Here is a 17,401-nt window from a genome sequence, read left to right on the forward strand (position 1 = left end):
CTATTAATGCACAGACTGGCACAACCCTTTGACCTAAAATAAATAATTTTCGTCACTTTTAAACGATGTCATTGTCATCCACAATACTGGAATTTCCAAATCTTTGTTTACTGACTTGTAAAAATATAGAACAAGGGCAATACTACTAATAATTATATTTTAGTGATACGCAAAAAACTATAAACACTCTTTACATATTTACACAAATAACAGCTGTACACTTCGTGTTATAGTTAATACAGTTATTTTTCATTATTTTAACTAATGTACAGACCATCCTTATCTATAACATTAATAGTACAATTTTTTTAATTGATAATTTATAGATTAAGTGGTTATCTTTTTCTTATCGTATGCTTATTTTTTTATTTCCCAATTATGATAACATTTCAATCTACAAAAAACCAAAGACTTGATAACTCGTAAAATTTCAAATATATTTACTTGTGACTCAGATTAAGATAATAATAAAAATTGTTTTTCAATCCTTAGTTAAAGAGGGAAAAGGGTAAATACTCCTATTATAGTGTAAACATTCTATAAAGAGGCGCGCTTTTAAAAGAACAACGTTTACAAATAATTGTAATTTATCCTAAAAATAAACATAATAATAGGAAGGCACCTTACATTATACAAATCATGTGCTCTCTTGCTTTCTTTTTCTGGAAATAAATGTTTGAAATATATAATCTTTAAAATAAATTTATCAAGATTAACAGTAGTAGGCAAACAATACAAAACATATAATGACATGTACAATGTGTACACTATGATTGTATGAAATGTACACATACAATTAATCTTTTGTCGTTTAGAGCTATCTTGGAGGATTATTTTGTCTCGTGTGTTTTTTTTTCGTATAGAAAAGAATGTTACATTACCTTCTCCAGAACATGATGGGTTAATATTTGTGAAATCACCGAATGCAATCAAAACTGTTATTTTGAAGTGAAAAGTTTATTTTTAAGGAAAAAGTTATTAATTCCTTTGTCAAGGAATTAGAAATTTGTTGCTAATTATAAGCAGCTTAATGTTTTTTCTATATTTTAACAAATCTTTAATGTGTCATAAAATACCATGGTTTAGAAACAAAAATAAATATTGCTTATATTGAATTTAATTGTAAAAACAAAGGTAATTAAAATTGTATGAAATGTTATCTACTAATGTTTTACAATGTCGATAATGTCGTGTATTTTAGCCTACCTACATTTTTGGAATATGTGTATAAGATACAATTACGTTACTTTTGCAGTATCGTATCAACAAAACAGTATATTCAATGATAAAGTAATTCACATTGCTCGATATCAGCGGCCTATCTCTATAATAATACATTACGTCTGCTATAAAATATTATCACCAGGGCACCGAAAATATAGTATTCTAGCGAATATCCGAGACACAGTGGCCATGCTGAATTAACATAATAGTGCGAACATAATAGTGACGGCAAAAAGTGAAAGTGATTTCCATATATTAATTTAACTTATAATAAACAAAATGACCATTACACCTGGTAATCATTTAGTAAACGTGATCGAAAGTGTATCAGTAAAAGATGCCAATAATTCGGACGGAAAAAGAAAACTAGTCGCTGATTGTAAAGCTGTCCTAGCCGAGTTTATTTCGACATTACTTCTCGTATTCTTCGGTTGTATGGCATGCGTGCCCTTGGAAGGATTCAACATACAACCACCACTATACGGACCATTTGCATTTGGTTTTATCGTTTTATTTAACATACAAGCCTTTGGCCATATATCAGGAGCTCATATGAATCCAGTAGTTACTCTAGGAGCTGTGCTTTGGGGTAAAATGTCGATTATGCTGGGAATAGCATACGCGATAGCACAGTGTGCTGGTTCGATTCTCGGATATGGTATACTAATGGGAGTGTCGCCACTGGACTTAGTACCGGATGCAGTTTGCACAACGCAACCTCATGCGCAACTGACGATGTTACAAGCTGTTGGGGTCGAAGTTATTTTAACTGCGGCGTTGAACTTTTTGAATTGTGCTATTTGGGATCCTGCAAATGAAGCATCACTAGAATCGGTATCTTTGAAATTTGGATTTACAATTGCCGGTCTTTCTATAGCTGGTAGTGAACTTACAGGAGCAAGTATGAATCCTGCGAGATCCCTAGGCCCAGTCGTTTGGACGGGGGCTTGGTCTACGCATTGGGTATACTGGGTCGGACCAATCATCGGCGGATCAATTTCAGCATTGTTTTATAAATACATTTGGCTTAATACAAGTAAGGAACTGAAAGATAAGTAGGGTATTTTAAGATATAGTATTTAGCAACTTCGATAGTGTTTAAGTTATTTATTATACCTCATTTATGGTACTTACATATTACTTATTATTTTTATGTCTCTGTATTGTAATACAAAGCTAGTGTAGAATGTTTGAAATATTTTGGTGGCAAATGTTTTCCATCTGTAAAGACATTGTAACATTTTAATATAAAACTATCATGCGTTTGGTATTTCTACGATTGTTCATAATATACATATTTCTTAAACGTTTGTATTAGAACTGTGTTACATTATCTTTACTTTGGCCATTTAACTTATTAAACATATTATGATAAATTACTAATATTCACATGCATTATTAATTATATTATAACATTGCCTAATATTTAGAACAGAATATAAAATCTCAATTAAATATGTGTATATCAATTATTATTTAAAGCTATATTACACATCGCATAATATAACTATAGCCTAGCTTAAGAAAATATGTTAACATATATAGATATAATACAAATCACTGTTTATAATAATGTACATATTATATATCAAACAGATTAATACATGCGTGATTATTTTCTTTATTCCCTCCAAAAAGCACATCAAAACATAATTTCAGAGTCTCTCGGCAAGACTTATATCAATAGATATATAAGGTGTATATATGGAGTGTTTTACTCAAGTTTAACGTGTAATAGAGAGTCAATTTTAGAAATTACATTTTGTATTGTAAATGATAACGTCGAGGGAATTGGCCCCAACAAAACAACAGGCCTCCGGTGGCCATATTGTCCGCCTCACTTTTGTGCTGCGGATAAGGTCTATCTTACTAAAATTATAAATATTATAAATGGGAATGTCTAGATGGATGGATGGATGGATGCTTTTTTGAAGGTATCTCCGGAACGGGTCAATGGATCTTGCTGAAATTTGGCACATTAGAACACATAGGTTACATATTACCAGAGCTGGGCATTAACTCGTTAATCCGTTAATCGTTAATTATTAATTAACGAAGTTAACATTTTGCTTAACGGATTAACTTTTAAGTTAACTTCAAAAAGTGTTAACGCTTTTGTTAACTTCCGTTAAAATCAACTTCCGTTAGTAAAAGTCCGTTAATCGTTAAATTAGAAACTTGTAGACGTGCTGTCATTTTGTTTAAATTACGCGTCACGACACGCTCGTAAGTTCAGCTATGTTGGGCAACTGTCGGCGACGCGAATGGTGAACGAACGAGTTGATAATTGATATACGAGGGGAGGTCCAAAAGTTCGCGGAATGGAGGGGATGGAGTGGGGATAGGGTAGCTCGCTTAGTGTCATACTAATTGGGCACTCATAATTAGTATATATATAACATTTCAACCCTATAGTGCCATTCGTTTACGAGTACTCGCCTGCTGAACAAGTCAATCCGGAAGCAAACTGCAACTATGGAGAAAATTGAACATCGCGCTGTGATAAAATTCCTTACCAAGCAAGGAAAAAACGTTCAAACCATTTTAAATGAAATGGAAGCCGTTTATGGAGATCAGTGCCCTGGTAAAACAATGGTTTATAAGTGGCATGGTCTTTTTAAACATGGTCGAGATTCAATTGAAGACGACTCTCGCTCTGGGCGGCCAGCTGACGCCACCACATCAGACATCGTCGAAAAAGTCGAAAAACTTGTACTCGAAGACACACGTTTGAAGAAGAAACAATTATCTGCATTTGTTGGAGTATCAGATACAACTATTTTGCGTATCCTGCACGACCACCTGGGCATGACAAAAGTCAGTGCAAGATGGGTGCCGAGAATGCTCACGCCGCTTCAAAAACAGCAGCGCGTCGACGCGTCTAAGCACTTTTTGGAGTTGTGTGGAGACGAGCCCGTGCAGATTTTGGAGCGGATTGTTACTGGAGATGAAACATGGGTTCATCACTTTGAACCTGAGTCCAAACAGGAGTCCATGCAATGGCACAAAAAGGGTACACCACCTCCCAAAAAATTCAAGGTGTCAGAATCGGCGGGAAAGTTGATGGCCACTGTTTTTTGGGATTGTAAGGGAATATTACTCATTGATTATAAAGAAAAAGGTACCACTATAACCGGAGAATACTACGCACTCATATTAGAAAAGTTAAAGGAGTCAATTAAAGAAAAACGTCGAGGAAAATTGGCCAAGGGTGTGTTGCTTTTGCAAGACAACGCGCCGGTTCACAAGAGCCGAGTTGCCATGGCTGCTCTGCACACACATGGGTTCGAACCACTTGTTCACCCACCCTACAGTCCAGACCTGGCTCCTAGCGATTTTTATTTATTTCCAAATTTAAAAAAAGAGCTAAGGGGAAGGAAATTTTCCGACGATAATGAAGTGAAGGAGGCAATTTCGGCCCATTTTGAGGCCAAAGACAAAAAATATTTTTTCGATGGTTTAGAAAAATTAATTCATAGATCGAATAAATGTATTAGACTTAAGGGTGATTATATTGAAAAGGAAAAATAAATTTATTGTTATATTTCATTGACAACCCTTTCATTCCGCGAACTTTTGGACCTCCCCTCGTATGTGAAGTTCGCGTGCAAGTGTGATGCATCAGAGCGTCCGGGAAAGACGTGACCAACAGGACAAAATCAAAAGAAGGTTCGAAATAGTATATTTCATTACGAGTAAATCAAAGCAAGAGTATGTAATAGCCCACATCCCGAACGCTCTTCGTCCCTGCAATACGCCACTTGTTGAGCAACTGTATTAAAACACTTTTTTACTCGTGCTTTTTCTTTAGCTTTTCCAAACTCGTGCGTTCTCTTTCCCAACTGTCAAAATAATGTCTAAGAAAAAACCAACCACGAAGTTTTTACAAAAAAAAAAATCATTGAAGTTTTTAAGCTTCATGCAAATATTTCTAAAAAGAAGCTCCTAATTTGTTACAATATCAGCTTTAATGATTTTATTCAATGAATTAGGTTAGGTTTCATTTTATTTCATCTCATTAAATTTATTTTCATTTCATATCAATAAAAATAATCTACTGAAGACTTGGCCGTTTGGGCATAGTTCCCTTTGCCTACCCAGAATGGATGAAGAAAAAAAATCTCTGTTTGTATTCTTTTACGGTTGGCGCCATTTTTCAAACATTTTAGTTAGTTGAGTTTATTGTGTTTTTATTATTCTATTAAATTGCTTCATTTTTTCGCAACTGTATTTAAAATAGTTGTTTAGTACACGTGCGGAACTGTCATTACAACTTGTTCCAACTGTCAACCGTCACCTTCGGCTGCACCTCGGCTCGGGTAAACTTAGTTTAAAAAGTAGTAGATTTGTCGGAACTCTTTGCAATGATAGGCTTTCTGCAATCGTAATGAAATATACTATAACGCATTCATACTTGTCTCTAATACTAATGTGTTATAGAATGTATAGTCAAATTACTATCTTAAACAAGTGTCGCCACAATAAGTATGAAATTAGTATGTATAATTTTGGTATGGTTAACTGTTAACGATTAACTTTAACTTGCGTTAAATTTTCGAGAATTTAACGCTTTAACGATTAACGAAGTTAATTTTTTTATTAACGAATTAACGATTAACGAAGTTAACTTTTCGATTAACTGTGCCCACCTGTGCATATTACTTTTTTTAATCCACGCGGACGGAGTAGTGGCCGACAGCTAATAGGTTATATATCTATTCGAACAAAGGTAACTACAATGTAATAAATAAGTCACATATTCAGTCAGTAGCGATAAAATATTTTTACATCCATCTTGCCCAATCGCAATGAATAACTTATCTATATTTTAGTTCTGCTACAACTAAAAGGATTAAATACTATTCAGTACGATGACTTACAAATCAGATTAAATACTAATTAACTAATTAATTTGGTCGCGCCTGTAAATCTTTTGTCTTAACGTTATCTACCTATATAGGTAGAAGAAAAAAGTTAAAGAAGATTGGCAAAAGAAGTTAAAAGCTAATGAATCGACAATTAATTTGGAATTTAACACATTGCACATTGATATATTGTTATTAGATTCTTGAAAAAAAAGTAATTTTAAATAGTGTTTCATATAATTTTGGAATGCTCCTCAAAACGTAAAAGTGAAATAATTTTAATTTCAAGTGTTGTTTTGTTGATAAAATATGATAGATGCGACGTTTATTAAATTTACTGCTCGACATATTCACTAGCTGATAATATCAGAAACGAGTGCAATATTGCGGGGAAGGGACGTGAACAAGATATTATAAATAACTACCTGCCTCATAACGTTTACGCTATGATTACAAACCATTGATATATTGGTATACATTTACAAATATATTATTATATTTATCAATTTTTTGTAAAATTAAATATTACATCATAATATCCTGGATGCGGGTTGCACAGGACCGATCATTGTGGCGATCTTTGGGGGAGGCCTATGCCCAGTTGTGGGCGAAACGAGGCTGAATGGATGGATGGAAATAGTATTCAAATAGCTAAAATTAAAAATACTAAAATTACTAATATTAAAAGTACTAAAATATTATCTTTGTAATGTTTAGTTAATAATTTTCCTATGTGACATAACATTATTATTCTGTAGATTGTTAATGGTCTTTTTATTTTTATTTTGAGGTATCACGTCACTTGATCAGTGCTTATATTGTTTACCTACAATTAACTTGCTAACAACCATTCAACTTTTTGAAGCCTATTTTTAAAATCTATAACTTTTGATGTCGCGTCTAAGTCTTGGGCCATGTTATTTTAAAAGTATTCAATTTGAGAAGTGGGATTCACCAACTTTGCTTACGCCTACCGGAATTAAGATGCAAATGCGCGGAAATCATATTGTAGCGTAATTTTTGCTCGTTTATAATAACAGGCGTTTAACAAACTGATTAATAAAAATAAGCAATTATATTGTGCGTATCAAGATAAGCATGGGTTTATAATTGAGTGCATGATAAGTTGTAAACTTTTACTGAGGGTCAAAATTAAATCTTGTTCCATTCGTCCATATATTCGTCCGTTATCTAAAAATAAAAAAGATCAAACAAAACAATCTTATAGCTCCTCGGGGAACAAGAACTTTGACTGGGAATACGATCGATTTGGCTAAAAGCAACCGATTTAGGTCCACGATTTGAATGAACAAGTTTGGTTTCAGGGTATTCAAATGTAATGTTAGAAACTTTATGTGGCATTCAATTCTAGCTATTACTTGGAGAACATGGCCTGGGAGTGAACGTAAAACTAATAAAATTATATTTATCAATGCAGCTTTCTCTGAATGGGTGAGGAGAAATTACGAGTAGTTACTCTGCATTAAGTTGTAGGCTGTACGTCGACTACGCTGTAGCCAAACTTAAATTACTTTGATAACATAGTCTAACTTAGGCTGAATAACTCCCACTCATGGCCTGAACTCTGATAAAGACATAACCTTAAGAAACAGTGAAACAAATAATTGTGTAATACTGAATTTTCGTTACTTGTGTAGTGCGACGAGATTCTTTAAATTCGTATTCATCATAAACGCAAATTAAACTTAAGTTCTTCTTGTCACAATCGACCTACTGTACTAGAAAAAAAAAATCATGCATAGCGAATGTTGTGCTATGTTGTAGCGATACTACTAGATAAAGTCAGTCACTAGAATGACAATAAGATAAAGACATTATTGTTATACTCGCTATCGCCCAGCAAAGAGCAGCAGCAGCAAAGAGCAGTCAAATAAAATAAAAAAGACATTAACTATCTTCCCGTCAAAGTCCCAAAATCGGCCCATCCGTTTCCGTGATTACCCAAAATAAACGCGGACTTGCGGACTGACAGACAGGGATAAATTTTAAAAATTGTTTTTTTTTTGTTATGAGTAGAGCATTGTCATGTTCGTGAATATTTTTTTTTCGATGATCGACATACATACGGCAACTCCAATTTATTACATGTATTTATTATTTCAAAAGGAATAGTTTAACGGAATTCGCTATGCAATGAAAATGTAAGTCGTTCACTTGTATATTCGTGATGTGCATTTGTGGCATCCAGCACGTACAAGCTCTCATGTCACTACATAAAATATATTTGCCGGGACAGAAAAGAGAGCAATTTGTTTAAGCTTTTTGCGGAGCCGCAAAACGCGAATTCTTTGGTACATTCTTTTTATTTAAAAGGTATGAAATTGTGTCTTCTTATACGTGAAACTTTGATTTACTAAAAAGTACCAATTACATTAATTAACTAACTGCGATGACAGTATATGGAAGAGTTTAAAAAAAGAAATAGTGTTGTGCAGACGCGTTTTTAAGTTCAATTTTAAATCTATATATATAAAAGAAAGTTGTGTTAGTTACGCTATTTATAACTCAAGAACGGCTGAATCGATTTGACTGAAAATTGGTGGGCTAGCTTAGAACCAGGAAAAGGACATAGGATAATTTTTACCCCGTTTTCTATTTTTTTTCCGCGCGGACGGAGTCGCGGGTAAAAGCTAGTTTTTAATAATACTTTGTTGCACATAACATATTATTATGTTGTATTAAATTCATTTAAGAGAAAATACATTCATAATTTAAGTGAACTCATTCTATCAAAGTATCAATACTGATTGAGTTAAATCGGCTCATAATTAAAACCACTTTGTGTTTTCATATTTAATGGGCTTTATTGTGACGTGTATTTTAATCTGGGGCATTGACAATTAATTATTGAAAATTACCCTTCTTATTTTATTCCAGACTTGACACTAAAAAAAAACTAGTCTAGTTAAAGATGAAGGGTTTCAAAATTAAGATTTTAATGAGCTATTTAAAAATCTCAGTATTTTAATTAAAAAAATAATATTTCATCAACGATAAATTATTAAGTCACAACATTTTTGATATATTTTGTAACTTTCAACTGTTTACAATCGTTTTTAATAAATTAAACGAAAGAATGAAAGATTTTTTGTGAAAATTCATTTGAGATTCAATTTCACAATTGTTTGTTAGTTAAACATTAGAAATTGTTTGAACTTCGACAGTTTTTAATCAAAAGCATACTTTTGTTTCATTTCTTTGTATTGTCGGGAATTAAAGTCGCGTTTTAATTTAACACTACAATGCTATTTGGGAAATAGAAATTCATACGAAAAAGTAACTGACTACAGAGAAAATAAAATGACGGTTGTGAATAAGACGTCAATAATTTTATTAAAAAAAATCTACTAGTATTTAGCTTGATAGCATAGGATTTAACATATTCCATTTAAAAATTCAGCCTCAGTTCTCATTACCACAATCCCTTAGCTTTAAGCATTTTGTTAATTAAATTAGAAATACAAGAATTAGAATTTCTCCCGTTCTTACAAGATGTGTAGAAACTGTTTACAAAACATAACTTGAAATTTTACTTCCACGGCGCTCGTCTCGTCTTAAAACAATTTTGTGAGACACGTTGCGCGAAATGTAAAATGGTTGCCATTGTCTAATGCAAGAGTTTAGTAAACAACAATGTAATTTAACTAACTTTTTGCAAGGTGGATTTTAACGAATCCTTTTTTGAGTTATATTTTTGTTAATTCTAAATGGCACCTTGTACCTACTTTGTAAGAAATTATAGGAAGGAGAAGTAGAAGTGACGGAGAAGGGAACGCATTGATATCGATGGCCGCTTGCTCAGAAAAGCGGATATCATATCTGAGTTGAGTTCCTTTTACTTTCTTTGGTCTTTCTCTCCCTTTGCAGCCATCCTCATTCTTGTTTATAACCCTTTACCTCTCGGCATGCCATGGTTGTATCTTACTTTTACCATTAAATTCTCAATGATATTATTTTAAAACGCCGGAGTGTATTATCCAATGCATAATACTTTGGAAATAAACGTCGCATATAAAATAGAGAATACACCAGAACTGTCGATGACGTGTGCCCCGCCTAGCGCGCAATATCCGGGCTGATGTATCGACAGAGTGTTGCTGAGAAATTTTAACACTATCTGTGAAACACCAACACAAAGTTCAATTTTAAATCGTTTTTTTTTTTGATGAACATTGAAACTTTCCAAATTAGTGATTTTTTATAAACAAGGCGGCAAAGAAGCGACCAAGCTAACCACAAACTTCTACATTATGATTGCTCATTATCGCGCCCTGTCAACATTAAAAAATGTCACAAGATCCTCTATGTGGCTGTCGTCATTTTTTTATTTTATGTCATTGTTTATGTAGGTGCAACCGCAATAACAGCGCCTCTCTCACCTATTTAGATATCCTTGTTTGAGTATAGCTTCAGTCTTGTATCGTTGGCAAACAACGATCGACAATAATTCAAAAAGTCGAACGTAAAACCCCGGACTTCCATGCACTTGTGATTAAAATGTATCTCCATACTATTTATAACATTAATTGCCCAACTTCTGCTCGATTAATTATCATACAATAAACAAGGAAAATAAGTATGCAACATAAGTAAATTCAATTTACCGGTAAAAAATATTATTCCATAGTCGTTACTACGCATCTTGCAGCGTCATCCAAAATAACCTTGTGTTTTTATAATTTTTTTAATGTAATTTTTTTCTGCATTATACATTAAAGTATACCACGTTAGTGAGGATTTCCATTAGCGATAAACTTGCAAAAAACAATATGTTGTCACTTGACATACTTATTAATAACCTTTATAAAAGTAAAGGATAGTTTGGCAGTCCATTGTGCAACAGCTGCTAAAATTCAATTTTGTCGTAGGGTTTTTGCCAGTAAAGAGAATTAATTACGCTTTCCTTTGCATATTCATGTGCGTACAATAATTTAAATTGGAAATCAAGAACAAATAATTCGTTCAATATATTTTATTTCGAGGCCGGGCACATTTTCCTTAAATGGGGCATCACTCAGCGTCGCCGCACCTCGCTTCCGACCTGACTCACCTCTTTTAAAGCTCTGCAATAAAATTACCATAAAATTCAATTTGTAGATCACAGCTTGGAAGTAAAATACATATAGATTTAACACTTTAATTTACGTTACGTCAATTTTAAACTAAGTATAATACGTCTTGCATGCGCTTCCTTTTATATTCCGTTCTGGGATGAATAGGCATAACATTTGGAGACAGGCCAAAATGTAAAAAATTGTTAGGCCAAACGAAGACCCATAGAGCTATAGAGCTATAAGGATGGATTAACGATTACGAACTGCTATTTGAAACTGTCCTGTAAGCAGCAATCTTATAAAGATCACTTTATTGTACAATTAACATAATCGTTTTTACAATCCAGATTCATTATAATTATTGAGATACGATGAAAAGTAAAATAGATTCTAGAACTATCATAAACATTATACAATTACTCTTGCCTCCAAGCTGATTGCTTCTGCCCGCTTTCAGACATTTACTTTTCTTCAGTACATTTAAACAAGAAATCGAACCCGCATTTTTTTAAAGACTACTAGACATTTATTGGTAGAGCTCTTCGATCTATTGTGAAAATCTTATGATAAAAAGTACGGTGGAAATGTGAAACTTATAAAATATATGATACGTAGACATTACTTCCAATTTGTAGTCATTCATCTAATAAAAAGAAAAAAAAACAGAAATAAAAATGTGGCATACCTCAACATATCAAGTAAAACTTTGACTCATACAATAGTGTGAGATGCAAAAAATACGTGTTCGTTTTACAAATTATCAAGAATTTATTACATACATATATATTTATTACATACATATATATTTATTACATACATATAATTTATTTTATAGGCCAATCAGGTAGTGGTCGTGCTAGTACAAAGGTATTGTTTTAAACACATCATAATGCGTTTGATCTTTGATCAGTACTAGCGAAAGTAACAATTTAATAACCTAACATTTCATTAAAATTATTAACCAAACTGACCGGAAAACAAAATGGTTGGAAAAACTTATCACATTCAAAAATACCAAACCTTTTACCTATAATTATATAAAAATTAAATTCATGTATCGTACAATAGACAGTTTTTCTAATAAAGTAAAATCTATAGCGTATTAGAGCCTACGAAGGTAATTGAAAAATAAAATGGATCCTGTCGTCTGCTGCGGGCTAATAGAGGATTACTGAACGTCTGACTTGATTGCTTTGCTCACTTCGGTGCTATAGCTGTCTCGCTTTATATTTCCTAACCGTGAGTTTTCACTGCCGAGCACACATACAAAATATTAAGTATTGTTATCTCTGTTTACTCATAAAGAATGAAAAGAACCACAAAAAAAATTGCACGTAAGTCAAAACCCACGGTAATAGTAAGCTTTCATTTCAAATAAAAACATTTTCAATCTTGCTCTTTCTGAATAATTTAAACTTATAATAGATATGATAAATATGAAGTTTATCAATAATTCTATAACCTGCAATATAGTTTTTTAAAAGATAATGTTTATTTTGTTATAAAGTAAAGCAACTCAATAGAATGGTGCTCGCGGATTCAATTACCGAAGAAAATGTAAAGCTAACAGAGTGCGACCTCGTTAACTCGAAGCCACCACACAAACTACCCATTTATATCTTCGTAGGAGTTTACTTAATATACCATTATACAAATCCATTGGGAAAAACGTATAAAATTCTTCAAATGAAAAATAAAAGGACTCATATATTATACCTATATATAAAAATGAATCCCTATATCCCTTGGCTACATATTAAGTTTTTTTTTAATTTCGCGCAGACGAAGTCGCGGGCGACAGCTAGTAGGTAAATAAATGTTCTAGAAGTAGGAAAAATTACCAATAACATGACAATATTAAATAAACAACAAACGTCGTTGAATTTTATATCCAGAAAGGACATGAATTTAATTGCCAATCTGACATGATACTTGCCAAAAGAATTAAAAATTAAGTCACGTAACAAATTGCTGTGGCCTTTGGTTAAACAATCCCTATCCTTGAGCTATGACCACAATCGAAAGTCGGAAGGAAAACAAAGATCTAACTATCAGAACTTAAGAAGCGAAATATTAAGGTTCTGTCATAGTACAATATCCAAGTATAAACGTGTTGGTGCTGCTATAGGTGAAAATGTACTGTTTTGTTTTGTTATTTCCCTTTTAGTCCTTTGTTGGTTCATTTTCCGATTTAATAAATTTTTTCTTGACGCAACTGATTCTGTAACACGAGACGTCTAATATATAAATTTCAATGCCATTCAGATAAGTTTAAATTAGTTTTTAACGATAGAAGACATTTTAAAGACTTAAAGAGATATAGACATACCACAAATTATGTTATATTTTTATAGCCAACTTCCAAATTGCTTAGTTTCTTTAGTTTTTTTTCAAAATATATCATCCAAAAACCAACAAAAAAAGTTTTTTTTTTGTTTAAATAAAAAGTCTCAAATAAATACGGTATGTAAATCGACAGTAATGGTACTCACGAACTCGCAAGGCGTGCTTTATCACACGAATAACATTGGCTGGAAAATGGATTATTTTTTCGGTCTATACGGTAAATTTATTCTGTATGTTTTTGTGTTCAAAAAGAAACTATTTTTTGTTTTCTATAAAACGGAATAAAACTAAAAAACGAAAAAAATATCCTTATTTGTCTAAATTATATAAACAAATACTTCACGTTGATAGAAATGTTGGTAAAATATAAATGCCGTTTAATAACAGATTATATGGATGTTTCAAAATATTCATACGGCAATATTGCTCGTTAAAAATCTATATTTGTTCTTTTTAAATAATATATGTTCCTTATTATGTAATTCTCTTTTCTCTTATCATAATTGGTGTAACAGTGTGTTCGTTCAATTACTTCACACTTCATTCGTGAACATGTTTGTAGAAATATGAAACTAATTTCCTAAATATGAAAACTTCAACGATCTCTTTATAAAAAAAATCAGTTTCTCCTCAGTTAACATTTGCATATAAAAAAACCTGTTTTGATACAAAATGTTTTTTCCTTACTGACATCAGTGATATAAGTACATAGTTGGCAAAACATAACTATAAAGACTACAGTAGTAAACCTACAAAACCAGTTACTCCAGAAAAATATGAAAACAAAAACTAACCAATTTTATGCATAACTCAATAAAACGCAATTGTATTTTAAAAATGTATTTATCAGTCTTAAAAATAGTTCTCACCAATAATTCACAAGGATTAACAATTCATAATTTGTAATCACAGATTTACATTCATATTTTCTTAAAAACATATTTATTTTTATATGCTACATAACATATTTGAATTTACATATAATAATGATCAGTTCTTATTATATACATTTGCAATACTCAAGAAATTATCCACATCTTTAAAACATTATCTATACGTATAAGGAAAAATCTAAATAAAGTACCACGTTATACCGATCCAACTAGTGTAGAATCAGCACTCCAGTCTTCTAGTAAGGTCGTCAGGGTCCAGGTGCCAGCAAAGGATATGCAGCAGAATCCTGTGTATTTATAAACAATTTGCGTATAGCGTCGTGCCTACTGCCTTAGTTTTAACAGACGTATTCAAAAAAAGGGGGAAGTATTTTTTAACAGCAACGGATTTTTAATAAACAGCTTTTAAATTTTGAATAACATAGCATCTACTATTCTGAACAAAAATCCTGTAGACAAGATTATTGTAAAATGAATGATGATGAATATTTTGCTTAATAATATAACAATAATTAAAACGTTTATCCACGTAATGAATACACTAAAAGCAATTAAAATGTAATTACTGTTCTAAGTTTACCTTTACATCAAGACTTGGCTTTAACCAAGTGTATTTATAAAATAACGCCACCACCATACTGGCAACCAAAGGACCCGTCCAGTATACCCAGTGAAAAGTCCAAACACCCGTCCACAGGGCCGGACCTAAAGATCTCGCGGGGTTAAGACTAGCGCCTGTCAGTGGACCACCCGCAATCGAAAGTCCCGCCACCACAAAACCAAATTTCAAGGAAATGGATCCCTGTGAATTACTATTCAATGGATCCCATATTGCACAGACTAAAAATATAAGAGACGACGTTAAAATCAACTCAACACCAAAAGTTTGTAGCACAGTATACTTCTCGTGGGGCTGAGTCGTACAAATACCATTAGATATCAAATCTGTAGGCGACACTTGCATTAGAATACCGTAACCAAAAATCGAACCTAAACATTGAGCTATAACATACGCTACACCTAGTGATAAAGATATCTTATTCCATAACACCGCAGTTAAAGAAACACATGGATTCATATGAGCACCAGAAATATGTCCAAAAGCTTGCACAGTGAACAACACAGCAAATCCAAAGCCGAGAGCACCGTAGATGGGCGGATGGGGGTGAATTTCGTCGCTCGGTATACATGCCATGCACCCGATTAGCACCAGAAACATTGTCGATAGGAACTCGGCGAAAATGGCTCGCCACCACAGCAAACACCAAATTAGTAGTCTGTTCCTTATTTTCACTTGATGATCTTTAGGAGACAGATCTTCAATAATTCCGACGACAATATTACCCGCCGGCACCGTCATTTTAATAGCACTGATGACACTTTAGGTAACAAAATGAAATTAAACACCGATCACAAAATTCAAAAGGTCATTATCACAAGCCTGGCCACTTCAACGATCACCTGTACAATAACTTGTATCGAGTTAAAAACAATTACGTTCGAGTACCCTGCGTACACGACTGTACTCGAGGACAAGCTAGGTGTAAATATTGGAAAAGCAATGGATGAATACGTTCGAAATAAGTACAGAATACTAATTTAACGTAACCGTTATCATGCAGTCTGACCTCGGAGAAGGAGAATAGTGTTAATAATAATATGACACTTTTTATATTGCTTCGGATTTAAATGAAAGCATGATGCTTTGCATTGAAAGGAGTAGGATATATTTTACTGCTTCACAATTTTAAATATTATGATTTTAGTACAAATTATATCGACTAATGTTTAACTAAGTCTTAATAAACAAGAGGACATTGTATGACACAACATCTTACTGCAAAACTCTGTCGTAAATTTACAATTCATATTTTATAAACAGGTTCATTGTTTACTTTTCTTTAAGGTTATAATCTATATAATATAAATATAATCTATAATAGATGTACAGTTTTTTATTATAATATAAGCTCTCCGACTATTAAATTTTAATTTTAACTGGTAGGACAACATCTGTATAAAGAAACTATAAAACTCAAATTCACGAGTTTGTTCAATGTTATATTTTAAGAACAATCATGTCTGGGCATCGTAATGATGAATCACATATGAGGTGAACGTCCTTATCGTCATTTTATGATGTCAAAAAACTAGGTCTACGGTAATTTTACTAACCATACTAAACAAAGCACATGTGTAGAATGTAAATAACCAACTCTTTTTTTGAGAAATAATATAAGCTACGAGATCATCTTATTACATCGTAGAATATTATTTCAGTAATTTTAGAAATCGAAAGAAATGTTAAATAATTTAAAAACAACGTAAATAAGTCCAAATAGGTTATCGAGTCAAGGCTATTAAGATCTTTAGAACTCCCTAGATCAGAAAATTATACTTGAATTGATAAATGTTATTAATTGAAATCTTTAATGACACAAAGATAAATTATTTTCATTGTTGTGTAGATAATTAATTGGTTTTTAATCACTGACAATATAATTCGATACTATTTTAACTACGTTAATCTGTTTTTTACAATTATAATTTAATTACTTTACACAATACTTTTAACGTTTTTATTTTTCTTTTTAAAATAATAAAAATAACCTTATTTTTCAGTGCATCGTCCTTTATGGGTTTAAAACCATTGAGTTTCCATCGTCCAGGTCAGTAACCATCAAAGGTATCGGTTTATATTTTAGCACCTTTATAAAGAAGACAATGAACTTTCGTTATCTTATCAGAGACGTTTTATATTTAATATTACTCCTACACACATTTATAGTCATTACTTGGTTTAATTAAGGTCCCTATAATTCAATATTTTAATACAAAGCTATGAAATAATTAGTGCCGTAAAAATTTACGACGACATGTAAACGTTGAACTGTTAGTGTCCCGTAGTTAGTGTTAATATTGTGATTCAATTACCGCATGAAGCCAAGACAATAGGTATTTACTACATCGCATAATATGTTAGTTTTTATTCTACCAT

General features: G+C 32.4%; 2 protein-coding genes across 3 annotated transcripts; one reads left to right on the top strand and one right to left on the bottom strand.

Moving 5' to 3' along the window:
* The first annotated feature begins 1,265 nt into the window (after positions 1 to 1,265).
* On the top strand, positions 1,266 to 2,310 carry LOC106718372 (aquaporin). Its single transcript, XM_014512447.2, has one exon. The coding sequence runs from the start codon at positions 1,504 to 1,506 to the stop codon at positions 2,281 to 2,283; it is 780 nt and encodes a 259-aa protein (XP_014367933.2). The 5' UTR covers positions 1,266 to 1,503; the 3' UTR covers positions 2,284 to 2,310.
* A 12,239-nt stretch (positions 2,311 to 14,549) lies between these two features.
* Positions 14,550 to 17,071, bottom strand: LOC106718928 (aquaporin-4). Of its 2 annotated transcripts, none has more exons than XM_014513136.2 (2): positions 14,984 to 16,030; positions 14,550 to 14,690 (listed from the first exon to the last, which is right to left on the bottom strand). In XM_014513136.2, the coding sequence occupies exons 1-2, from the start codon at positions 15,761 to 15,763 to the stop codon at positions 14,652 to 14,654; spliced, it is 819 nt and encodes a 272-aa protein (XP_014368622.2). In that variant the 5' UTR covers positions 15,764 to 16,030; the 3' UTR covers positions 14,550 to 14,651. The 2 variants fall into 2 exon arrangements, 1 of the variants encoding a protein (XP_014368622.2); XR_006756167.1 differs by lacking the exon at positions 14,984 to 16,030 and adding an exon at positions 17,014 to 17,071 and having other exon boundaries at positions 14,648 to 14,690.
* Between the last annotated feature and the right edge of the window lie 330 nt (positions 17,072 to 17,401).

Source organism: Papilio machaon, chromosome 8 (genome assembly GCF_912999745.1).
Source record: "Papilio machaon chromosome 8, ilPapMach1.1, whole genome shotgun sequence".
NCBI lineage: Eukaryota > Metazoa > Arthropoda > Insecta > Lepidoptera > Papilionidae > Papilio > Papilio machaon.